Below are 27,419 nucleotides of genomic sequence, written 5' to 3'. Positions count from 1 at the left end.
TCTCTCTCTCTCTCTCTCTCTCTCTCTCTCTCTCTCTCTCTCTCTCTCTATTTCTCTCTCTATTTCTTGATAATAGAAGTAACAACTTGTTTACTAAAAGAACAACCACCACAAAAACTCACATAAAACTTGTAGTGATGTTTACACAGACCAAAGATTTCACGTGCAAGTACTGCGGCAAAGTGCTGTCCCAAAAAGCTAATCTCCTGGTCCATATGCGTCAACACACCGGCGACAAACCATTCCCATGTGAGGTGTGCAGCAAGCGCTTTGCCTCCAAGCACGCCCTGACGCAGCACCAGCGACGGCACTTCAACCCCATGGCTTTCCAGTGCGAGATCTGCGGCGCAAAGTACACGGACAATGCAAGCCTCCGGGTTCACATGCGCTATCACACCGGTGAAAGACCGTTCAAGTGTGACCTTTGTGAGGAGGCCTTCTACACCGCCAGTGCAGTCAAAGTACACCGCAGAAAACATACCGGTAAAGATTAGACATTTTTTGTTGTTCTGTAGAAAAGATACCGGTAAAGATTAGATATATTTTGGTGTTCTGTAGAAAACATACCGGTAAAGATTGGAAATTTTTTGTTGTTTTGTAGAAAAGATACCGGTAAAGATTGGACATGTTTTGTTCTTTTGTAAAAAGGATACCGGTAAAGATTGGACATGTTTTGTTGTTTTGTAGAAAAGATACCGATAAAGATTGGACATGTTTTGTTGTTCTGTAGAAAACATACCTGTAAAGATTGGACATGTTTTGTTGTTCTGTAGAAAACATACCGGTACAGATTGGAAATTTTTTGTTGTTTTGTAGAAAAGATACCGGTAAAGATTGGACATGTTTTGTTGTTTTGTAGAAAAGATACCGGTAAAGATTGGACATGTTTTGTTGTTTTGTAGAAAAGATACCGGTAAAGATTGGACATGTTTTGTTGTTTTGTAGAAAAGATACCGGTAAAGATTGGACATGTTTTGTTGTTTTGTAGAAAAGATACCGGTAAAGATTGGACATCTTTTGTTGTTTTGTAGAAAAGATACCGATAAAGATTGGACATGTTTTGTTGTTCTGTAGAAAACATACCGGTGAAGATTGGACGTGTTTTGTTGTTCTGTAGAAAACATATCGTTAAAGATTGGACATGTTCTGTAGTTGCTGGTGGGTTTCTCACAAAATGAAGCCATCAAAGCAATCCCAGCAACATATCTCGCGAATATTATTTGTTATGAAGATACTTATGTGTTACATGTAGGATACATTCCTATTGATATATAATTTATTATTCTCTCGATAGAAAAAGGCTTCTTTTTTTTTTCATCATACTCATTGCAGAATATTGCTTACAAGCAATATCAGAAGAAAGACATGATCATCAAACTTTTTTTATTAACACATTCTGTCCACGCAACACGCGCTCACACACACACACACACACACACACACCCACGCACACACAAAATGACATAATAAGAAGAACTACAAGTTTTGTGGAATATTGTTTGACATACAAAAATAAAGATGATTCTGCTTTGTTTTTGATTATTCCCAATAGAATACTTTTAGACTTTTTGTTTTTAATTTTTGATATCAAAACATTTCATTCATATTTATTTTGAGTTTGTTTTTTTGTGCATGATGAGATGTTAACTCAAATAACAATTTTTTTGGACCTGTTCTGTTTATACTGTACAGGAGAACGTCCCTATCTCTGTGACCTGTGTGGGGAGTCTTTCATCCAGAGTGATAAACTGACCTGTCACCGACGCATTCACACTGGAGAAAAACCGTACAAGTGTAAAGATTGTGGCGAGACATTTGCCCGCACTGGATCACTTAAAATCCACAAGAGGAAACACACAGGCATCGAGCCTTATGTTTGCAGTGTGTGCAAGAAGGTTTTCCAGGCTGCCAATCATCTCAAAATACACATGAGGCTGCATACTGGTAAGTTATTTCTGTATACTGGTAAGTTATTTCTGCATACTGCTCAAATCTCAAACAAATGGGGCAGAGCGCTATTTAGAGATCAAATAACAGATGAGGCAGAGCGCTATTTAGAGATCAAATAACAGATGAGGCAGAGCGCTATTTAGAGATCAAATAACAGATGAGGCAGAGCGCTATTTAGAGATCAAATAACAGATGAGGCAGAGCGCTATTTAGAGATCAAATAACAGATGGGGCAGAGCGCTATTTAGAGATCAAATAACAGATGGGGCAGAGCGCTATTTAGAGATCAAATAACAGATGAGGCAGAGCGCTATTTAGAGATCAAATAACAGATGAGGCAGAGCGCTATTTAGAGATCAAATAACAGATGAGGCAGAGCGCTATTTAGAGATCAAATAACAAATGGGGCAGAGCGCTATTTAGAGATCAAATAACAGATGAGGCAGAGCGCTATTTAGAGATCAAATAACAGATGGGGCAGAGCGCTATTTAGAGATCAAATAACAATTGGGGCAGAGCGCTATTTAGAGATCAAATAACAAATGAGGCAGAGCGCTATTTAGAGATCTAATAACAAATGGGGCAGAGCGCTATTTAGAGATCTAATAACAAATGAGGCAGAGCGCTATTTAGAGATCTAATAACAAATGAGGCAGAGCGCTATTTAGAGATCTAATAACAGATGGGGCAGAGCGCTATTTAGAGATCAAATAACAAATGGGGCAGAGCGCTATTTAGAGATCAAATAACAAATGGGGCAGAGCGCTATTTAGAGATCAAATAACAAATGGGGCAAACAAATAAACTTCCTAATCTTTGCAGACTCCAAAAGTACAACTTGTCTTACATTTCAGGCGAGAAACCTTACGAGTGTGAAAGCTGTGACAAGAAGTTTCCTCGCAGAGACATGCTGAGAGCACACAAGCGAACACATGGACTGGTGGCCCAGCCGGTGGCAAGGCAGAGCAAGCGGTCAAGGGTGACCGTGGTCACTGGAGCTGACCAGAGCCTGCAGGACGACAGTCACTGGGGCACAGCGCTGGACTTGTGGTGACACGCTGACCGCAGTTGAACTTGTTCTGTGTGTGTGATCTGTGTGTGTAATGTGTGTGATGTGTGATGTGTGTGTGTGTGATGTGTGTGTGTGGCTCCATTTTTCCTGTCCCACAGACCAGTGAAGAAGTAGAAAAGAAGCTCCAAGTCTTGGTTTGTGGTGCATCATTGACTTGTCGCTGTTAACCCTTACACTGGTGCATCATTGACTTGTCGCTGTTAACCCTTACACTGGTGCATCATTGACTTGTCGCTGTTAACCCTTACACTGGTGCATCATTGACTGGTCGCTGTTAACCCTTACACTGGTGACATTCTCTAACACATTGACTTGTCGCTGTTAACCCTGACACTGGTGACATTCTCGAACACATTGACTTGTCGCTGTTAACCCTTACACTGGTGACATTCTCTAACACATTGACTTGTCGCTGTTAACCCTTACACTGGTGACATTCTCTAACACATTGACTTGTCGCTGTTAACCCTTACACTGGTGACATTCTCTAACACATTGACTTGTCGCTGTTAACCTTTACACTGGTGACATTCTCTAACACATTGACTTGTCGCTGTTAACCCTTACACTGGTGACATTCTCTAACACATTGACTTGTCGCTGTTAACCCTTACACTGGTGACATTCTCTAACACATTGACTTGTCGCTGTTAACCCTTACACTGGTGACATTCTCTAACACATTGACTTGTCGCTGTTAACCCTTACACTGGTGCATCATTGACTTGTCGCTGTTAACCCTTACACTGGTGCATCATTGACTTGTCGCTGTTAACCCTTACACTGGTGCATCATTGACTTGTCGCTGTTAACCCTTACACTGGTGCAATTCTGTAACACATGTTACATAGCCACTGGTCAATTAACAGAGAGAAAAATAAAGAAAAACGGTCATATAGGTTTTTGCATCCATGGGAGGTAATCGGAACCGACCAAACAGACTGAGCCAGTAGCGCGACATATGTCATGACAACCAGGTGACAGTATACGTAAGGTAGCGCGACATATGTCGCGACAACCAGCCTAAGGGTTAATCTTCTTGATGTGAGTGTGTGTGTTTGTGCGTGCGTGTGTGTGTGTGTGTGTGTGTGTGTGTGTGTGTGTGTGACCGATGTACATGGGATAATGCACTAGCTGCGAGAAAAAAATTGCCATCAGTTGGCATGTGAGGACTCTCAAAGTTGTCTGACATCCTATATATACTTGAGTGTGTGTGTAAGTTTGTGTGTGCGTGTATCTTTGTGTGTGTGTGTATGTGTGTATTTAAGCCAATGTAGGCATGCGTGAATGTTTGACTCCTGTTTTACTCAATGTGTGTGGGGGGATGTACGCTGGCATATATTTGTAAAGATCCGTGAAGGAGCAGACATGAATTGTGGTCTTGGGTAGCAGCATGAACCAAAGTAAAGCGATGTCTGAATGCGTATTGAATCTGTTGATGGTTACATCTGATATGTGTACATTGACTGTCAAACTCTAGTCGGATGGTTACATCTGATATGTGTACATTGACTGTCAAACTCTAGTCGGATGGTTACATCTGATATGTGTACATTGACTGTCAAACTCTAGTCGTATGGTGTATCAAAGACAAATTTGCAATTTATATGTACAATAATCACTATGTTATTCCAAACAAGTGGCTGTAACCTGCATATCATCAAAGTTCAAACTATCTGTTTTTGCAGTTACTGGTTAACTTTTCACACACACAAAATGTTTTATTGCCATTCATAGTCAACTGCATTGTGGGAATGTCTGGGTACAGTGGAACCCCCTTTCAGACCTTCAAATATCTGAGAAAGTCAGGTCTTAAAAAGGAGGGAGTCTTAAAACAGGTCAATTTACAAACCCTGTGAGAAATCAGGGTCTTAAAAGAGGGGAAGTCTTAAAGGGGGGTCTTAAAAGGGGGGTCTGAAAAGGGGGGTCTTAAAAGGGGGTCTTAAATTGGGAGGTCTTAAAAGGGGGGTCTTAAAAGGGGGGTTCCACTGTATTTACCAAACTTTTGAAGAAAGGTTTAATGCGTTCAATATGTTTGATAGTAAATTCTTACTTGTATAGTGGTACAAAGTTAATTTCAAAAATGTTCTCAATGCATCTGACCAAGCGTGTGAATGTGTGTCTGTCCATAGAGCATGAGTATGAATTATGATCTAAAAAGTCCTGGTAGCGTGTATACATTGATGTATATGTCACTGATCTCCACCTTGGTTGATGAACATATTACATTTTCTTGAATACTGTGTGTGTGTGGTTGTGTGTAGTTGTGTGTGTGTGTGTGTGTGTGTGTGTGTGTGTGTGTGTTTGTGCGTGTGTGGTCTTGTGTGTGAGTGGTTGTGTGCTTATAGTAGTGTGTGTGTGTGTGTGCACGCGTACGCAGTTCAGTTGAATCTGTGCTAAAACCATGCGTGGTATCTGCCAAGTATAGCTCTTTCGAAATCCTCTGGTATTTTAAAATCTTTTCCCCCTTTATTTCAGAAGTGATTTTTTTGCAATATTTTCCTCTGGAATCAACTCGAGATGATTGAACCATTATATCTTTTGAAATGAAATAATTTTTTGGCATTGATGCTAATGACAGCTACATTTGTCACACTAACAAATTGAGCATTATGGTATGTCCTTTGTACTGGAAACTTGCATTCTCCCAGTAAGGTCATATATTGTACTACGTTGCAAGCCCCTGGAGCAATTTTTTTATTAGTGCTTTTGTGAACAAGAAACAATTAACAAGTGGCTCTATCCCATCTCCCCCCCTTTCCCCGTCGCGATATAACCTTGAATGGTTGAAAACGACGTTAAACACCAAATAAAGAAAGAAAGAAAGAAGCTTGCTAGGTCAGTGACATTCTTTTGCAGCACATATTTCAAATGTTCAGATGACGGTGAAGTAAATCAAGTGACGTGAAGAATGTCACATGCTTACCTGCTGACCAGCTAGCACTAGGGTTTTGCATGGGGGAACTTGGTGGTTTTAAAATTTAGTACTACAGTGGTACCCATCTGTATACAGTGGTACCTGCGATGTGGGGCCCCTCCCATGAGAGGACACCTCCCTTAAAAGGACGCTTTCTGTTGTCCATTTGTCTATTATCTCTACCAAAATATACCTGTCATGACAGGCCACCTGCAATGTAGGGACACTTTTGGCTGGTCCCAAGGGTGTCCTTTCATCGCAGGTAACACTAGTAGATTGTATGAAGACCTAATAAACAGGCTCTCACAAATAATTTTTGTATTTGAAAAATGCAAATGGCCCTTTAATCCGGAACAGATTTTGTTTCATTTGAAAACAAAAAATAAAGCACAGTACCAAGGTGTCTCAAATTATCTGTACTCCAACATACATATTTTCAATTTATATCCAGTTTGACCAAAACAAATGTGAACAAGTCGCGTAAGGCGAAAATACAATATTTAGTCAAGTAGCTGTCGAACTCACAGAATGAAACTGAACGCAATGCAACGCAGCAAGACCGTATACTCGTGGTCCACCGCTCACGGCATAGGCAGTGAAATTGACAAGAAGAGCGGGGTAGTGGTTACGCTATGCTGCATAGCACGCTTTTCTGTACCTCTCTTCGTTTTAACTTTCTGAGCGTGTTTTTAATCCAAACATATCATATCTATATGTTTTTGGAATCAGGAACCGACAAGGAATAAGATGAAAGTGTTTTTAAAACGATTTCGAAAAAAAAATTTTGATAATAATTTTTATATATTTAATTTTCAGAGCTTGTTTTTAATCCGAATATAACATATTTATATGTTTTTGGAATCAGCAAATGATGGAGAATAAGATAAACGTAAATTTGGATCGTTTTATAAATTTTTATTTTTTTTTACAATTTTCAGATTTTTAATGACCAAAGTCATTAATTAATTTTTAAGCCACCAAGCTGAAATGCAATACCGAACCCCGGGCTTCGTCGAAGATTACTTGACCAAAATTTCAACCAATTTGGTTGAAAAATGAGGGCGTGACAGTGCCGCCTCAACTTTCACGAAAAGCCGGATATGACGTCATCAAAGACATTTATCAAAAAAATGAAAAAAACGTTCGGGGATTTCATACCCAGGAACTCTCATGTCAAATTTCATAAAGATCGGTCCAGTAGTTTAGTCTGAATCGCTCTACACACACACACACACACACACACACACACGCACAGACACACATACACCATACCCTCGTTTCGATTCCCCCTCGATGTTAAAATATTTAGTCAAAACTTGACTAAATATAAAAAGAAGCAAAAAAACCAACATCTGGAACTTAAAGCAACACTTTGTCGTAGTACACACACACACACACGTAAATACTCAAATCTTTTAAGTTAATAAAAAAAAATGCTGGTTCAAAATTTAAGTCACAAAATTGTAAAACAACAAATTAATCTTCTACAAGATTTCAGAAGAGTATAATAACTTTCTTTTGATGAGAACCTTGCAAACACAAGCGGCACGCACAAACACGTACACGCACACATGCACGCGCACAATACAATACAATATTTTACTTCCTCAAAAGAGAAATTACATTGTGGCTGAACACATAATAACATTAAAACATCAATTTGAACAACAATTAAACACACACACTTAAGTATATAAAGTGCCACTTAAAGTCACATTCAGAAGACAATCATGTTTATTTTGCTACTGTTCACACTGCCACACACTTTCTTCCTTTAGTAACTCTCACAAACACATTTCAAATTAAACCAGATGCTGCCGCTGGCTCCCATTCAGTTGTTAACTTTCTCGGGCATTTTCAACCCTTGTTTGATGTTATTCCCATCATCTGCCCTTCCTTGTCTTTACCCCGTATCACATATTCGTCCACCTTATCCATCCACCTTATCCGTCCACCTTATCCATCCTAACACCACAAATGGTTCTTCTCTTCCCTCCCTTGTTTTCGACCCTGTTCTTTGTGTCCTGTGTCTTTTTCCACCTGTCCGGGCAGTCACAATGAAACCATCGTCTGCTATGCCAACGGAGTGGCTCTGGAACCGACTAGTCGGTTACGGAGCCCCCAGGCTCAGGATCCGACAGTCACGAGTAGCTCCCAATTATAGCCGGTCCCCAAGCCTGGGGGCTCCGTAACCGACTCGCCGGTTCCTGAGCCGAGGCTCCGTAACCGACTTGTCGGTTCTTCAGCCACGGCCCTATGCCAAGGGACTGCACCCCCTGAACAATTTGTTATCATGTAAATATCTCTTTTTAGTCATGATTTATTGTTATAAAGACGATAAAGCGTAAATTAATAGGATACAAGCATACACAGAAACAAAATGGAAAGTCGAAATATAATTAAAAATGTGTCACGTGATGCTAAGTTTGCTCTTTGCTTAGCAAAGATGGACGCCGAACTAGTCGTATGTTAAGACGCGGGCGTAGATCGTACAACTTGTGACAGTGATAGAGAATGTGTGGCTCTTTATAATCTCAGGCACTTCGGTAACAACGATAATACGAACAAAATCAATCTGTTATGCACATGTTCCATTTGGTACTGCATCATTTATTCCTACAGAACAACCGCGTTTCTCGAAGCTGAGCAGCTTATGGTACATCGTGAAACCGCCACAGCAGGCAGTATACGCGCTCTAATTCTACTTCCGATCGTCTGCTAAACAACAAGCATGGCGGAAGAGGAGCAGACGACAAATGGGGCTCCCAAGCATTGTCGAGAACGAAAACCGAATTTTTCTGATGCTGAAGTCTCACTACTTCTTGAGGGTGTTTGCAAGTACAAAGATTTGGTGAATTCGACTCACAACAGTCCGTCTGTCAACAGGAAAAGAGAGGCTGCGTACAGAACAATCGCAGAGAACGTAAATAAAGCCAGTCGGCTCGAGTATGGAGGTTGTGTTGTGAGGGATTGGAAGGAGGTTCGAAAAAAATGGACGAAGGAAAAAAGCACAGCGTTGAACATTCAGAAAGCAAAAACGAGCGGAAACGGACAGCAGATCGTGAGATATGGGCCAGAAGAGTCTCGCTGTACTCTACTTGTAATGGCCATTCTTTCCGGAGAAGCAAGGGTGGGCGCAACTGACTTCAGAGTTGGAAAACGCTTGGCACTGGACTCGGACAGTCAGTTTGGTGAAAGTGAGTCTGGTTCATCACTCAGTGAGAGGTTGCCGCTTATGGGTGCTGTGACAACAGTCTTTCCTGCTTTCGTTCAAAATGAGCAACACGGACAACCAACACCGAAAGCTCAAACAGGTGACCTTCAACTAAGAGCAGTGAAGACAGAATTAAATGCCGATTCTTTTGAGCCCTTTCTGTCTTTTTCTCTGGATGACGTGGCCTCCCCAGCAGCGCCATCTCCTGCAACTGAAGGAAGAGAACCATGTGCACAGAGCTTTTCAGATGCTGACAGCGCTTTAAGACAGTCTGCCGTGAACTATGCACTGCAGACTACAGGGAAGACGAAACAAAGGAAGCAGAATTTCACAGACTTGGAAATTAGCACTTTGCTGAAGGAGGTAAACAAACATAGAGATGTACTGTTTGCTAGAGTTGGACAGAGCTCTGATTTAGAGTCGGACATCCCCAGAAGGAAACAGGAGCAGTGGATGCTGGTCACACGGCAAGTGCAGAAAGTGTGCGGGTCGGGCACAAAGCGCAGTGTGGAAAACATTCTCAGGAAGTGGAGAAACTTGAAGACATTGGCAGAAAGGGAGAGAAAGATTCTGGACAAGGCGAAAACCAAAGGACGCCTACTGACTCTGGCGGTGTCTCCATACACAGAACAAGTGCTGGGGATTCTAGACGGCACTTTAGGAGACGGTCAGCCCACGGAAGTGGAGGAAGTGGATTTCGACGCGATGCTGAACCTGGACGCTTCATCCAGCCACGCCCATGTCTTGCTTCACGCCGACAGCGCTCAGTCTCCGTCATCACAAAACACGTCTGCCGCTAAAAGCAAACCGGAAAGGAAGGCCAATTTCTCTCATGCTGAAGTCATGTGTTTGTTAGGAGAACTGCCAAAGCATTACAAAATACTAGGTTCCAAAGTGCGATCAGCAACCATGGATCGCTTAAAACAGCGCCACTGGCAAAGGATTGCAGACAAAGTCAACATTTATTCAGACAGGGATGTGGTCAGGACTTGGAAAGACGTTCAGAGGAAATTCAGGAAACTGCAAGCCATGGCAACAAGGAGTGGGGCAAAGACGAGGAGGGGGAGCGAGTCACAGGAGACGGAATCAATCTTTGACTACGATCACCTGGTTCTCGACATTTTGGATGGGACCTCTGTCGTGAGTGACGATCACGCCCTGGAAGGTGGTCTCACTTCTGATGAGTCTGATGATGGCGGCCATGGGCTGTCTTTCATGGAAAAGAACAGTAGTGAAGAAAGAGTGTTGTCTGCTGAAGAGCGTGAATGCCTTATCAGTGAAGTGGAGAAGTTTGCAGACGTACTGTTTTTCTCGAAGATGAAGAGCAGAGGCGGCCATGTACCCAACGACGCGTGGAACCAGGCCTGGAGAATGATAGCGGAGAAGGTCAGCAAGTGTTTACCCAGATACTCGCCATGGAAAGTTAAAGACATGAAAGAAGAATGGATTGAACTGGAAGCAGAAGCAGAACATTATCAAGCATCAGTGGCTGAGGGAAGGATTGATGTGACCGAGCCAGCACATTACCGCAGAATGACCGTGTTTCTCAACGCTGTGGATTATAAGTCTGTGTTGGGCCAGCCAGGGGCTGAGAAAGATGGCGCTGGTTCCGCTCACAGTGACACCCAGCCCGCAGACTCGGGCCTGCCTGTGGCTGGTACTTCTGGTCAAGCAGACCAGGAAATCCTACTCAACAAAACGCTAAAAAGTCTTGCAAGTTCACAGACACAGCAAGGTGTTCACGCTCACAGTAGTAAGGAGTCGGGCAGGGTCAAAACTGAGGACGACTACAGTGAAAACAGTGAAGAAGACGACAACATGTATGATGTTGAAGATCCTGATTATGTCCCAGTGTGGTTCAAAAACACAGAAAGTAATGCCACAACCAGCTCACCCTCAAGAATGAGAAAACCTATTAACCCAAAGAAGTTTTCTCGTCTAGTACAGCTGGCACCAAAAGTGCCCATGATCCAAGGCAAAATAAGGAGCCCCAACTTTTCTGGGGCAGAGATGCGGATAATTCTGGATGTGTATGGACGGAACAAGGCTGTGCTGAACTGCAAGAAGTCAGACAAGTCCACCAACCGGAAGAAACTGTTTGTCTGGCAGCGAATGGTCAACAGGCTCAACAAAGCTGCAGGTATGCATTTGTAACAATATGAAGGTTCGCAGTCTAGCTGTTTTGGGATTGTTTTTACAAATATATGGTTAAGATGTGCACAGATTTATTTCTTTACCTGTTCTTTCAATGCCAAATTCGTGTCAATTGCATTCTGATTTATAGTGTACTGTGTAGTATCAGTAACTTAGTAAGCTTATTATGGATGAGACGAAAAACCGAGGTCCCTTCGTGTACACTACATTGGGGTGACGTGTGCACGTTAAAGATCCTACGATTGACAAAAGGGTCTTTCCTGGCAAAATTGTATAGGCATAGATTAAAAAATGTCCACCAAAATACCCGTGTGACTTGGAATAATAGGCCGTGAAAAGTAGGATATGCGCCGAAATGGCTGCGATCTGCTGGTCGATGTGAATGCGTGATGTATTGTGTAAAAAATTCCATCTCACACGGCATGAATAGATCCCTGCGCCTTGAGTCCGAGTCTGGAGATACGCGCGCGATATAAGACTTCATATAATAATAATATGTACTTTAACGACCAAACTGTCCAAAGTGATTGACTAGCACTAGCAGTAGCAAATGACCACCACAAGAATTAAGCAAAAAACATGCACTGTCGTCATGTAAACATGTGTATGCCATTACATGTATACAATAACTTGAAAAATCATAACATATATTCTGCATTCTTATTCTAAATAAAAGCTAATTTTGTGCTCTAATGTTGTGGTTGATCTAAATTGTGAGTTGGTTGCTTTGTAATTGCATGATCATTTTAATGAAAGATGATTTATTAAATTATAACATTGCACTGCTATTCATCACAGTTTGACCTATTAATGAAAGGGTGGCCGAGTGGTAATTAAGTGCACTGGCCTTGGAAGCGAGAGGTTGCGAGTTCGACCCTGGGTCAGGGCGTAAGCAATTTTCTTCCGCCTTTCCTAGCCCAGGTGGTGGGTTCAAGTGCTAGTCTTTTGGATGAGACGAAAAACCGAGGTCCCTTCGTGTACACTACATTGGGGTGTGCATGTTAAAGATCCCACGATTGACAAAAGGGTCTTTCCTGGCAAAAATGTATAGGCACAGATAAAAAATGTCCGCCAAATACCCGTGTGACCTGGAATAATAGGCCGTAAAAAGTAAATATTCGCCGTAATGGCTTGAGATTTACTGGCCGATGTGAATGCGTGATATATTGTGTAAAAACTTCCATCTCACACGGCAGAAATTAATATGTAAAGCGCTTAGAGAGCGTCAAGCGGGATATAAATCTCCCATATAAATAAATAAATAAATTACTATGCTACAGTTTACAGCGACACTCTGGCCTAACACTTGCAGCACAGTGGTACCCCCTGTAAAGACCTTAACAAAATCTTTGAGTAAATTTACAGAGGTTATTAACAATAAGTCTGAGAAAACTAGGTCTGAAAAAGGAGGAAATGTGTCTTAAATTGGGGGGTCTTAAAAGAGGGGTTTCACTGACACTGTGTAATATATATAATATATCTACATCACACAGATGTTGTGTTATATCTCTACATCACACAGATGTTGTGTTATATCTCTACATCACACAGATGTTGTGTAATATCTCTACATCACACAGATGTTGTATTGTATCTCTACATCACACAGATGTTGTGTTATATCTCTACATCACACAGATGTTGTGTTATATCTCTACATCACACAGATGTTGACAAGCATGTGCTTGTGTTACTCAGGTGCTCAAAGCCCAAGACGCACCATCTCACAAGTGCGCAAGAAGATGAAGGACATTCACTCTGTGGTGGTCAAGTGCTGGAAAGGCGGCGAGGCTGCGGTCAGGGGGAGACCACCCTGGATGACCGAAGCTGTGCTGGAAAAACTTATCAACATGCTGGATGTGCAGGCAACGGATTCTGACAGTTTTGAAATTTACAAGGGTATGTACATCATGTATCTACTGACTTTACTGATAACAAATTGGAGATTCTTTCCCATTTGTACTGGAAGTCTGAAACTTGTGCATGCTGTTAGTATGGGTTGTGAAAGGCTTGTTTCCCTTGTTTCCCATGTTTGCCATGTGACATTATTGGCCAATCACTAGCAATTCGAGACAGGTGTGCAGTCATGCGGCTCACTAGTAATTGGCCTTTAATGTCACATGGGAAAGCTTGCCTCACTGTTCCCAAGATAAACTACTCATTCATAACTCGTACAGACCCGACAGACTTATTTCCAACCATACATGGTCTTTTGAAAAAGCATAAAAATACAGTGTAATCCCTCTTTGGAGACCCCCTAATTTAAGACGTCAGATTCCTTTTTAAGACCTTACTTTTTGGATTTTTCTGTTCAAACTCTCTGTAAATTTACCTCCATTTTAAGACTCCCCCCTTTAAAGACCTGATGTTCTAGAAAAGGGCCGGGCTTCCACTGTCACTGCATGTGGTGAGTGATGAAGGAGACTGCATGTGATGAGTGATACAGGAGACTGCATGTGATGAGTGATACAGGAGACTGCATGTGATGAGTGATGAAGGAGACTGCATGTGATGAGTGATACAGGAGACTGCATGTGATGAGTGATGAAGGAGACTGTATGTGATGAGTGATGAAGGAGACTGCATGTGATGAGTGATAAAGGAGACTGCATGTGATGAGTGATACAGGAGACTGCATGTGATGAGTGATGAAGGAGACTGCATGTGATGAGTGATGAAGGAGACTGCATGTGATGAGTGATAAAGGAGACTGCATGTGATGAGTGATGAAGGAGACTGCATGTGATGAGTGATGAAGGAGACTGCATGTGATGAGTGATACAGGAGACTGCATGTGATGAGTGATGAAGGAGACTGCATGTGATGAGTGATGAAGGAGACTGCATGTGATGAGTGATAAAGGAGACTGCATGTGATGAGTGATGAAGGAGACTGCATGTGATGAGTGATGAAGGAGACTGCATGTGATGAGTGATGAAGGAGACTGTATGTGGTGAGTGATAAAGGAGACTGTATGTGATGAGTGATGAAGGAGACTGCATGTGATGAGTGATAAAGGAGACTGCATGTGATGAGTGATAAAGGAGACTGCATGTGATGAGTGATAAAGGAGACTGCATGTGATGAGTGATACAGGAGACTGCATGTGATGAGTGATGAAGGAGACTGCATGTGATGAGTGATGAAGGAGACTGCATGTGATGAGTGATAAAGGAGACTGCATGTGATGAGTGATGAAGGAGACTGCATGTGATGAGTGATGAAGGAGACTGCATGTGATGAGTGATGAAGGAGACTGTATGTGGTGAGTGATAAAGGAGACTGCATGTGATGAGTGATGAAGGAGACTGCATGTGGTGAGTGATAAAGGAGACTGCATGTGATGAGTGATGAAGGAGACTGCATGTGATGAGTGATGAAGGAGACTGCATGTGATGAGTGATACAGGAGACTGCATGTGGTGAGTGATAAAGGAGACTGTATGTGATGAGTGATGAAGGAGACTGTATGTGGTGAGTGATAAAGGAGACTGCATGTGATGAGTGATGAAGGAGACTGCATGTGATGAGTGATAAAGGAGACTGTATGTGGTGAGTGATAAAGGAGACTGAATGTGATGAGTGATAAAGGAGACTGAATATGATGAGTGATGAAGGAGACTGCATGTGATGAGTGATACAGGAGACTGCATGTGATGAGTGATGAAGGAGACTGTATGTGGTGAGTGATAAAGGAGACTGTATGTGGTGAGTGATAAAGGAGACTGTATGTGATGAGTGATACAGGAGACTGCATGTGATGAGTGATGAAGGAGACTGTATGTGATGAGTGATACAGGAGACTGCATGTGATGAGTGATGAAGGAGACTGCATGTGATGAGTGATACAGGAGACTGCATGTGATGAGTGATACAGGAGACTGCATGTGATGAGTGATACAGGAGACTGCATGTGATGAGTGATGAAGGAGACTGCATGTGATGAGTGATAAAGGAGACTGCATGTGATGAGTGATACAGGAGACTGTATGTGATGAGTGATAAAGGAGACTGCATGTGATGAGTGATACAGGAGACTGCATGTGATGAGTGATACAGGAGACTGCATGTGATGAGTGATACAGGAGACTGCATGTGATGAGTGATAAAGGAGACTGTATGTGATGAGTGATGAAGGAGACTGCATGTGGTGAGTGATGAAGGAGACTGCATGTGATGAGTGATAAAGGAGACTGCATGTGATGAGTGATAAAGGAGACTGCATGTGATGAGTGATACAGGAGACTGCATGTGATGAGTGATACAGGAGACTGCATGTGGTGAGTGATAAAGGAGACTGCATGTGATGAGTGATACAGGAGACTGCATGTGATGAGTGATGAAGGAGACTGCATGTGATGAGTGATGAAGGAGACTGCATGTGATGAGTGATACAGGAGACTGCATGTGATGAGTGATAAAGGAGACTGCATGTGATGAGGGATAAAGGAGACTGTATGTATTTTCAGACATTGCGGGTGAGGAGGAGGATAGCATGGGGACGTTGGCTGGCAGCTCAGGGCAAGGCAAGGCAACCAAGGGGGACAACTCTGCTCAGGTTCAAAAGCATCTGGACATGATTCTCCACAGTGTATGTACAGAATGTTTTGTGCATTTTAGTGAGTGTGAGTGTGTCACTGTACCATGTCTGTGTGAGTGTGTGTGCGAGTGTTTCACTGTATGTGCTTGTCTGTGTCGGTGTAACTGTGAGTAAGTTGCTCTGTTGGTGTGTCAGTCTGTGTTTCTGTGAGTGTGGCCACTGTTTGTCACTCTGTGCATGTGGAATTGAGGGGTGGTCTGTCCATGCTGTTACAGTCAAAATTTAGAGTTAAAACAACTTTGTTATGTCTTTTTTTTGTTTGTTTGCTTAACGCCCAGCCGACCACGAAGGGCCATATCAGGGCGGTGCTGCTTTGACATATAACGTGCGACACACACAAGACAGAAGTCGCAGCACAGGCTTCATGTCTCACCCAGTCACATTATTCTGACACCGGACCAACCAGTCCTAGCACTAACCCCATAATGCCAGACGCCAGGCGGAGCAGCCACTAGATTGCCAATTTTAAAGTCTCAGGTATGACCCGGCCGGGGTTCGAACCCACGACCTCCCGATCACGGGGCGGACCCCTTACCACTAGGCCAACCGTGCCGGTTGTTATGTCTTTGACTAATACAGAAATTGTAGATGATGTAAACTGTTGTGATGTAGGCTCTCTGATGCAGGATGCAAAAGCTTGTTGCTGACACCTGAGGCACGCTGATATGGCTTTACTTCTCTTTGAGTGTTATCAGGTGCAACAGTTTGATGTTGACACAGGGGGCAAACTGCCATGGCTTCTCTCCTCTTTGAGTGTAATCAGCTGAAAAAGCTTGATGCTGACATAGGTTGAACACTGATATGGCCTCTTCCTATTCCGTTACAGGCTGTAGATGCATGGTGCTGACACTGTGATGCAGCTTCTCTCCTGTTTTCGGGTACCAGGCTGCAAATGCTTGATGTTGACACAGTACAGTGTCATGGCATCTCTCCTGTTTCAGTGTAATCAGCTACAGAAGCTTGGTGTTGATACAGACAGTACAGTGACATGGCTTCTCTCCTGTTTCAGTGTAATCAGCTACAGAAGCTTGGTGTTGATACAGACAGCACAGTGACATGGCTTCTCTCCTGTTTCAGTGTAATCAGCTACAGAAGCTTGGTGTTGATACAGACAGCACAGTGACATGGCTACTCTCCTGTTTCAGTGTAATCAGCTACAGAGGCTTGGTGTTGACGCTGGGGCCTTGGTGTTTGAGGACAAGACGGTGATGGCGTGTGGCAGCGAACGACTGAGACACCACCGCTCTCGTCCCCATCTGGCTGCACTCATGGCCGGTGAGTTGTGACATGTTGCTGAAAAATAACCCGCGTATGTGTGTTTACGTATGTCGTTTTGCCATGTTTCGTTGTGTGGTACAATAGGACCCACCCCTATTGAACAGTAATATTAGCTGAAGAGACGATAAAATTCGATAAGAACGCTGTCTCTTTGTTCAAATAATCTTTATTCAAACAATGACCACGGTTCTGCAATCAAAGAAAGGAAATGAACTATGTTGACTAATAGCATTAGGCAACATGGAACTGCATGACTATTGATGTACGATTATGACTCAGCTAAATGTGTAAAGATAAAGATACTGCGCATGGACAGAAGCTTGTGACTATGCATGAGCAACACTATGATTGAATTATGAAGTAGCTTAATTGCATAGAACAGAACTTACAGATAAATGAGGTGAAAGGTTCTTTCTGCAGTGCACGTGTTTCATTTGCGGCCATCTTTGATCTAGAGCTTTCAAGGAGTAATGTCCCTTGACTAAACTGTCTATTTGCAGGAATAGATCGTAATCAGTTATCTCCCCCCAAGTCTTTAGCCAGTACTACTAAAGGCTGAGGATAAAGGAATGGGTGTTGGACGGGCCAGTAATAAGATGGCGTTAAGGAATATAGTCATTGAGCCATTTGGGTGCATGAACAGTACGGCCGGAGCGTCTGGGCTGATGGGTAGAACTCTCCGGCTGGGCTCCTGATGAAACAGTGGGGTTGGCGGCTGGAATATCATGCTGCGGTCTGATCCTTGGTGTTACGGTGCGTTGCCCACAGGGACTCTGGGTTGGGCGGGTAGGCGTAGCAAGAGCGCTCTGGGGTACACGCATCTTGGGCGATAGTTGGGGCGTAGGAGGTGTTGGGCTCACGGTGTCGTGGGAGGGTTGGTCATGGTTCGCACAAGTGGGTGCTTGGGGAAGGTTGACAGGAGGTGGGATCACATTGCCCGAGGTCCCATGCTGTGCTGTTTGCGGAGTGATTAAACTGGGTGCAATGGATTGAGTGGGCGCAGTGGGAAGGGGCATGTCAATGGTGATGGTTCTTTTTGGAGAGGGGAGGATAGCAGGTGAGTATTTCCTGAGGAATTTGCGGTTGCGTAGAGTGACTCTGCCAGATCCATCTACTTTTACCACATATTGGTCGAATTGGCGAACCTCGATCACTGTCCCAGTCTTGTCCCACTTGAGTGGGTGGGGTCCAACCTGATTTTGGACTCGGACGTAGTCGCCAACTTTGAGGGGTGGTAGTCGTTTTGTCCTTTCGGACCATCGTTCCCAGTTTTGCATGTGGCGGTTGCGTAGGGCGGACTCTCGTGCGGCCAGTGTTTCACGCCATGTGCGGTGTGGTTGGTAGTTTCCTGGGAGTATGGGGATGAAGTCCCTGATTGGATGGCCAAAGATGCACATGGCAGGGGATAGTTTGGTGTCGCGGTCAGGGGTGTTTCTGTACTGTAGCGTGGCCCTTTGAAAGGCATCTGTATCAAGGTCACCATTGGGGGTGGTGTTGTCGGTGATTAGTCGCTTGACAGTTTTGACGCCCACTTCTGCCCGGCAATTGCTGTGCGGGAAGGCTACCGACGACAATCGGTGGTGTACACCCCAGTTTTTCAAAAATTGTCGGGTTTCGTTGGAGGTGAATTCCGGCCCGCCATCTGATGCTAGTTCCTCAGGGATTCCATAGGTCACAAATGCTCGACGTAGACATGTAACGAGCCCAGTTCCGCCAGCGTGTGATCTTTCGACAATGGGCCAGTTGGAATATCTGTCAACAATGACCACGTAGTTTGCTCCCTTGTAGTGGAAGAAGTCAGCACAGATGTATTGGAAGGGGTATTGTGGGGTTAATAGCGGTGTGGGTGGGGCACTGGGGTTAGAGGGTGCAATGCGGTTGCAGTGGGTGCAGTTAGCTCTCACGGCAGTGATGTCAGGTGTGATTCCTGGCCAGAATACCGATGCTTCGGCCCTCAAGTTCATAGAGGTCACCCCCTGATGCGCAGCGTGCAGTGCGGCGAGGACTTCAGGACGAAGTGACGGTGGGATGACCACTCGCTCTTTGTAGAGTATTACCCCGTCGAGTGTAAAGAGGTCTTCGCGGAATTGGAAGAAGTCCCGCAGTGATGGAGGAAGGTCTTGACGGTTGTCCGGGAAGCCATTGTCAATGATCGATGACAGTAGGAACATGTGTTCATCGCTTGATGTGGCATCTCGTACGCGGTCCCAAGTCACAGATTGGATGGGAGCGGAGTGCAGTGTGAAGGCTGAGAAAGAGGTGTCGTCAACCAATTCAATCTGCGGAGCTGGGCATCGTATGCCGTCAAGGGAGGAAGGGAACAGACATGGGGAGGAGTGGAGTGAGGCCACATCATCAGTGAGGGGCATTTTGACAGGATCTCCAGTTGGGTGTCGGGAGATAGTGTCAGCTGCACAATGTTTGATTCCAGGGATGTGCACCATGCGGAACCTGTATTTCAGGGTTTTTTCTTTCAAGTTCCGTAGTCGTGGGTTGGGGATGTCTTCGAGCGACCGGTCTCCAAATAGTTTCAGGAGAGGTTTGTGATCAACAGCAATCGTCAGGTCTTCACAGCCGAGGACGAAGTACCTGGCTTTGTTGAGAGCATCCGCGACGGCTAATGCCTCTCCCTCGACGGGTGCATAGCGTGATTCCGCTGCGTGAGTGAAGCGGCTTCCAACAAGGGTAACCTTCCATCCCGTTTGACAGCAGAATGGGTCCTTTGTGGGACAGGTGCAGTGCTTTTGGAGCAGCCAGAATCCGATGCCTGTTTTCGACCAGTCAGTGGCGAGACATGTTGGTCGTCGTGCGTCGAAGATCTGGACGCCTTTGTCAATGTCGTTGATGATGATGTTTTTCGATTCCTCGAACAGGGAGTTCAGGTTGTCATTCCATTGAAATGGTGTACCTGGTTTCAGTAACTCGCGGAATGGCAGCATTTTCTCGGCCATGCTGAATGCAAAGGACACCTGGTTGATGAGTCCGAACCACGATCGTATGTCAGTGATGTTGACTGGGGTTGGGAAGTCGCGGATGGCCTGGGAGTGTTTCTTGCTAGGGCGGACTGTGTCAGGGGTAATTTCAAACCCTGCAAATTCCACTGTGTCGCTGCCGAAGACGAATTTCTCCGGGTTGAGGGTGATTCCATGGCGGCCACAGACGTCGAGCCATTGGACTGTCTGATGGAAGCTGTCTTCCAGGGTGTCTGCCCAGAGGAGGGCGTCGTCAACACATTTGGTCTTGTTGGGAATCTCGGCGACAATTTCGTCGTATCGCCTGGTGTATCCGTCGCCAGATGCTATGTAACCTTGGGGGGTCGTTTTGTAACGGTATCTGCCCCAAGGTGTAATGAAGGTCGTGAGGTGGCGGTCTTCTGCGCGGATGGGGACGCTGTGGTAGCCGTTCCATGCATCGAGGACGGTCTTCTTTTTGCCGTGTGGGATAGACCTAGCCTGGTGGAACGGGGAGGGGGTGTGATGTGTTTCCCTTGTCGCATGAGCATTGAGGGGTTGAAAGTCAACGGTCCGGCGTGGTTTGCCGTTTTTCTTCGCACAGATTACCATCCGGTGGCACCATGTGACAGGTTCGCCTATGGGAACAGGTTCGAGGACACCCAGTTGGACATCTTGGTCAAGGCCTGCCTTTACTTCCTGTTGCCAATGGAGTGGGACTGGTATAGGGGTGTGGTGAGCCACCGGTTTTGCCGTTGGGTCGACCATGAGTTCGAGCGGGGGGCCCTCCATGAGGGGGAGGGGCTGGTGCTCACAGGTGTTGAACGTGCTTGACTTGTAGTAGTCTAGTAGGTACCGCTGTAGTTTTTCCCTATTGGCGTTGGGGGATGGTAGGCGTTGGGGTGGGGCCGGTGGTAATTGGCGCCGGGGGCAGCCGCAGGGGGCAGGGGACCCAGAGGGTGCAGTGTCATGCAGTGTGGCATCACAGTGGTCTGTTGTCTCACCGACCTTGGGGAAGTCCTTGGGGATGATGTGAAGGTCTACGCATGCCCCTCTGCTGAGGAAGAACTTCTCGGAGCAGTCCGTAATGTAGGTCATCTGTTTGGTTTCGAAGATTCTGCCGTCGGTATCCTTGGCTGTGATATGGAGTATTGTGGCGCCAAGGATGTTGATGTTCTTGTTGTCGGCGGTGTGCATTTTCATTGTCACGGGGACAAGGTCAGATGCAGTAAGGCCAAGGCGATAGAGGACTACGATGCCGGCGAGGCAGCTTTGGCACCCTGTGTCTGCCATGGCAGGTTGGCTGATGGACTTTGATGGGGTGTTGAGTGTGAACCCGAGAGTCTTGTAGCCCTTGTGTGAGGCCTGGATTGTGAGGTTGATGAACGGTTGAGGTTGCGAACCCTTTCTTATCCATGTTTGCGACAGATTGTCGAATAGATGATGATCAATGGAGGTGGTTTTCCTGTTTTGTCTGCGAGGGGACGACATCACAGTGCACAGGGCGTCGAAAATGGCTGCTTCGCCGTCTTCTGGGGCAGGTGGTGGTCGGCGCCTTGGTCTGTCCTTGCTACGGCACACAGACTCATGGTGGTGATCTCTGTTGCACAGCTGACATCTATGGCCGTATGCTGGGCAGTCGGTCTTGCGGGTTCGGGCCAGGGAGTGTGCACCATGGCCTGCTTTTCCACAGTACGTGCAGAGTTCTTTCTTGTCGCTTTTTAAGGCTAGGCGTTTACCCTTCCAACCGAAGCTGATGCGGAGTCAGTTGCGTGGGAGTCCAGTAGGCGGGAGGCTGATCGTTTGCCAGCTTCTTTTGCTTCCACGAACTGGAGCGCATCTTCCAGGCTCATATCCTGATTCTCGTGGCTGAGGAGGTCTAACTGGATGTCAGGATCTGCAACGCCGCGGATGAGGGCATCGCGTAGTATGGCGTTGGTGTAGCTGACGTCACGGCCGCAAGCCTCGGAGGGACATTTGATTGTAAATCTGCATACCCCGGCTTGGCCAGCGAGGCGGGCCCCAAATGCTCGCACCGGTTCGTCGCGGTCCTGTCTCATGTTATGAAGTGTAACTCTGGCCACCATCGTGCTCTCTTGGCGCACGGCTAGTCTTCTGATGGCGGCCAAGATTTCCTCTTCAGTTTTTCCTGTCAGGCTACCGCCTGCTGATCTAGTAAGATCTTTACGTAGAGGCTCGTCGCAGCATTCCAGGAGTTGTAAGGCTTTGTCGTGGCCTTTCACCTTTGTGGCTTCGACGTAGTCGGACCATCGGGACAGGAAGTATTCCCATTCCTCACTGGTGCCAGCGGCGGAGATGACTGGTCGCCTGACTCTGTCGATCTTTGCTGCTGCTGTGGGTCCCTGCGTGTGGGTAGTGCCGTGAGCTGTGAGGAGAGCAGCGACGATTACAGCGTCGAGGTCCTCTGTCACGTAGTCACAGTCAGGGATCGGGCAAGCGACGGCAGGCATGGTCACAATGGTGGTGTAGGTGCTTGCGGGCTCAACTGACCGTGGTCATCGATAAGAACGCTGTCTCTTTGTTCAAATAATCTTTATTCAAACAATGACCACGGTTCTGCAATCAAAGAAAGGAAATGAACTATGTTGACTAATAGCATTCTAGGCAACATGGAACTGCATGACTATTGATGTACGATTATGACTCAGCTAAATGTGTAAAGATAAAGATACTGCGCATGGACAGAAGCTTGTGACTATGCATGAACAACACTATGATTGAATTATGAAGTAGCTTAATTGCATAGAACAGAACTTACAGATAAATGAGGTGAAAGGTTCTTTCTGCAGTGCACGTGTTTCATTTGCGGCCATCTTTGATCTAGAGCTTTCAAGGAGTAATGTCCCTTGACTAAACTGTCTATTTGCAGGAATAGATCGTAATCAGTTAAAAAAATCATAACCAACCAACCAATCAACCGACCAATCAACCGACACACCCACACGCATACATACACCTTTGAGGACCTTTGTTTGACAGAAGTAATAAGATCTGTTGTTTATACATGTACTATTCATAAGTTTAGGTTCAGGTTACGGCTCCCTCCCAGTAATAAGATCTGTTGTTTTTTACAGCATGGAAGACAACTCTGTATGTAAATCTGGCCGTTGTTATGAACTGACAAGTGGTGAATGCATGTTGAGATGGCATTACACAGCACTATGACCAACAACACCTATCTTTCATCCGTTGGCGTATGGTTTCAGCTCAGCAAAACACACCCTGTACGTCGGAGGAGCAGCTACTTGATCCACCAATAGCAGACAACTGGGACATCATAACGCTGGGTGATGTACTTGACGTATCTACCCAAGCTGCAGCTCATGTGCGGGGGAATGGCAAAGGTGGACACCCTCCCTCCAACCACACTGGTGAACCTGTCTCTCCTGTAGCCTCTCAGTCACCACACGCCTTGCATCCCAGTCAACAAGACCGTCATGTGGACAACAGTGACGAGGATGTGAACGATGAAAGTCTGACCGACGCTGACGTGCCAGCCATGGTAGCAAGTCTTGATGCCCAGGAAAGCGACCAAGCGGCAGACGTAAAGGATAAACAGAAAGATGTGCCACAGTAAGTCTTCTTAGTCACTTTTGTCATAAATATTAAAATAGAAGGCTTACTCTTTCCAATGTCAGAAACTTTTTTAGGAATATGTGCATGCTCGGTTAAAAAGTTACTGGTGACAGATGCTAGGTGCTTCAGTGAAGTTGTGAGTGCGGCAAAAAAAAAGTCAGCTTCACTTAAACACAGCCATTGTGAGTGATGCGTGTGTGTATGTGATGTGACCATCATGGCTTGGTGTGTGTATGTGATGTGACCATCATGGCTTGGTGTGTGTATGTGATGTGACCATCATGGCTTGGTGTGTGTATGTGATGTGACCATCATGGCTTGGTGTGTGTATGTGATGTGACCATCATGGCTTGGTGTGTGTATGTGATGTGACCATCATGGCTTGGTGTGTGTGTGTGATGTGACCATCATGGCTTGGTGTGTGTATGTGATGTGACCATCATGGCTTGGTGTGTGTATGTGATGTGACCATCATGGCTTGGTGTGTGTATGTGATGTGACCATCATGGCTTGGTGTGAGAATGTGATGTGACCATCATGTCTTGGTGTGTGAATGTGATGTGACCATCATGGCTTGGTGTTTGGAAACAAGAAAGTCCAAGGGAGGCTTCATTGTATTATGAATTGGGTGAAAGGTATGGACTGGGTGAAAGGTATGGACTGGGTGAAAGGTATGGACTGGGTGAAAGGTATGGACTGGGTGAAAGGTATGGACTGGGTGAAAGGTATGGACCTGTACATTTCAGTGAGCACAATTCAGTTTTTGGCAACATGCATGCTTAAAAAGGCTGTTGCCAGGACACAAGAACACACCTGCCTTTGTAAGCATGTATGTGTATTTTTCTGTGTGTGTGTCTTTGTGTATGTCTGTGCTCATGTAGGAATAAATGCGTGTCTCTGCTTGCACAGCAATGAGTGCTGTGGTAATACAGTGGTACCTGCAATGAAAGGACACCCTTGGGACCAGGTAAAATGTCCCTATATTGCAGGTGGCCTGTATTGACAGGTATACTTTGGTCCTGAAAACATACAAAGGGACAACAGAAGGTGTCCTTTCATGACAGGTATACTTTGGTCCTGAAAACATACAAAGGGACAACAGAAGGTGTCCTTTCATGGGAGGTGTCCTCTCATAATAGGGGCCTCACATCGCAGGTTTTACATGTCAGAGTTTTTGTAAACAACCTGTGTTTTGACAACAATTTGTTTGTATCAACAGACACTCGTCAGAGGGAGACAGCATGGTAGACTTGCCCAAAGAGGAGCTGAGTGAGGTGGAGTTCACACCTGTGGGCTTTCACCTGCAGCAGCCCAGCAGCTCCACCTCTGTGTACACCTGTAGTGTGTGCCAGGTTTCCTTCCCTCACCTGTTCCTCCTGATGCTACACAAGCAGGGCCACGCGGGGGAGGAGGGGGAACACCTGTCCGGCCAAGAAGGGAACGGCAACGTTCAGGGCAATAGGACTGATGTGATGGTAAGTTGTGTGCTGTTTCTCTGGTTTTCATGTGTGTCAGCTAAAGCCTTTTTGTTATCTTTGATATTTGTTTCAGTGAACGTATTATAGAACAATTTCAGACTGTGTTGTTTTATTGACCAAAAGGGAAGAGTGAGTGGAGGAAGTGCAATTCAGCACCAAGAGGTGTGTCGCCAACATGCTATTTTGCAGCTCACAAGACATTGTAAGATGATTGGTGGTTAGTTAGTTTTTTTGTTGGTTTGAGTGGAACATATCGTCTTCTGTTTCATCTTTATTGACCAAGGCCGTGAGTTTGTTGGCCCTCTTTTTTCCAAGAAAAAGCAAATCTTTGCAACCCATATAAAATTACCAGAATTATTTTCTATTATACGTCCGTTTCCTGATGCTGGTGGCTCCAAAAGCAGTTTCAGGTTTCACACAACTCTTACTGACTGTAGATCGATAGATAGATAGATAGATAATTTATTGCCAAGTGTACAATACATGAATGAACATAAAAAATACACGAGGAAAGCAGCTTGCTGTGTGATAAAAACAAAAATAAATAGCATTCATACATCACTGGCGCATAGCATCATACATACATGGGTAAGACAATTTGGTATCACAGTAACTAATACATACACTATACAGGCATGGTGAGAGCTATGAACCAGACCGGCACGGTTGGCTTAGTGGTAAGGCATCCGCCCCGTGATCGGGAGGTCGTGGGTTCGAACCCCGGCCGGGTCATACCTAAGACTTTAAAATTGGCAATCTAGTGGCTGCTCCGCCTGGCGTCTGGCATTATGGGGTTAGTGCTAGGACTGGTTGGTCCGGTGTCAGAATAATGTGACTGGGTGAGACATGAAGCCTGTGCTGCGACTTCTGTCTTGTGTGTGGCGCACGTTATATGTCAAAGCAGCACCGCCCTGATATGGCCCTTCGTGGTCAGCTGGGCGTTAAGCAAACAAACAAACAAAAAAAGAGCTATGAACCTCTAAGAGCTATCGGAACCCCTAGGACCCCCCCACCACTCCCCCCCCCCTCTCCAACCCCTGTTCCCGCACTGGTAACATACATCCCTCCCCCCCCCTCCCCTCCCCCTGCAGTCTGTGTTGTTGTTGTTGATATCTAAAGCGCTTTTGTCCCTTTGTTTTTACTGTGCACAGGGGAAGAGCCACACTGAGGACGCTACTGTGGATCCAAAGGACGACGATGCAGATGATGATAATGAGGTAGACGATGCCGATGACTGTGATGATAGTCCCAACAGTCAAACAGTGAAGCAGCAGGTGAGGTCTGCAAACAGGGATATAGCTCAGTTGGTAGCGCGCTGGATTTGTATTCAGTTGGCCGCTGTCAGCGTGAGTTCGATCCCAGGTTCGGCGGAAATTTATTTCACAGTCAACTTTGTGTGCAGACTCTCTTCGGTGTCCGAACCCTCCCCCCGTGTACACTACATTGGGTGTGCACGTTAAAGATCCCACGATTGACAAAAAGGTCTTTCCTGGCAAAATTGCTTAGGCACAGTTAATAATTGTCTACCTATACCCGTGTGACTTGGAATAATAGGCCGTGAAAGGTAAATATGCGCCAAAATGGCTGCAATCTACTGGCCGTATAAAATTTCATCTCACACGGCATCACTGCAGAGCGCCTAGAACTCTACCCACGGAATATGCGCGATATAAGCCTCATTGATTGATTGATTGATTGAATTATTCAGACACGCAGGCACGCACACACGCAGGCACGCTCGCACACACACACACGTACACACAAACACACACAGCCAAGCATGAATGTACACATTTACCAGTGTTATTCCTGGACTCTGAGGACAATAGGTCAATTGTACCTCTTTTGAAAACATGTATAGTCCATATGTGTGACCAAGGAATGACATTTAACACACATCTTGACAGCCTGTGTTGACCTTTCGGGGAACAGTTGTCTGTCTTGATCTGTATAAAATGGCATATGGTCAAAAATTCAGGTAACGCTTAAATGATTGAAAAAGAAAGCACTTAAGTTGTTGCTTTTTGGTATGTGTCCAATTGTAGGGATGATCGTATTTCTTGTAAAAGCCTGTCCAGATCTCATATTGTCAGCAGAACCTTATACACAGAAGAACCAGTTCCTATAACAACAAGGTACAGTGGAGTCCGGGTACAACGAATCTCAAGGGAGATACATTTTAGTTCGTTATATCAGTAATTCGCTGTAG

At 45.2% G+C, this 27,419-nt stretch overlaps 1 protein-coding gene across 1 annotated transcript in view; it reads left to right on the top strand.

The window, feature by feature from the left end:
- LOC138974836 (uncharacterized) overlaps window positions 1–27,419 on the top strand; it is a 50,582-nt gene that overhangs the window by 13,588 nt on the left and 9,575 nt on the right. The window contains exons 10-20 of the mRNA XM_070347560.1: window positions 150–483; window positions 1,693–1,944; window positions 2,805–3,003; window positions 7,992–8,086; window positions 8,663–11,293; window positions 13,006–13,206; window positions 15,776–15,897; window positions 17,052–17,181; window positions 23,363–23,729; window positions 24,952–25,207; window positions 26,362–26,484. Coding sequence (XP_070203661.1) covers window positions 150–483; window positions 1,693–1,944; window positions 2,805–3,003; window positions 7,992–8,086; window positions 8,663–11,293; window positions 13,006–13,206; window positions 15,776–15,897; window positions 17,052–17,181; window positions 23,363–23,729; window positions 24,952–25,207; window positions 26,362–26,484 — 4,710 coding nt within the window. The remainder of the gene's footprint in view (window positions 1–149; window positions 484–1,692; window positions 1,945–2,804; window positions 3,004–7,991; window positions 8,087–8,662; window positions 11,294–13,005; window positions 13,207–15,775; window positions 15,898–17,051; window positions 17,182–23,362; window positions 23,730–24,951; window positions 25,208–26,361; window positions 26,485–27,419) is intronic.

This window comes from Littorina saxatilis, linkage group LG8 (assembly GCF_037325665.1).
Source record: "Littorina saxatilis isolate snail1 linkage group LG8, US_GU_Lsax_2.0, whole genome shotgun sequence".
NCBI classification, from domain to species: Eukaryota; Metazoa; Mollusca; class Gastropoda; order Littorinimorpha; family Littorinidae; genus Littorina; species Littorina saxatilis.
This window is presented reverse-complemented; position numbering and strand designations above follow the sequence as displayed.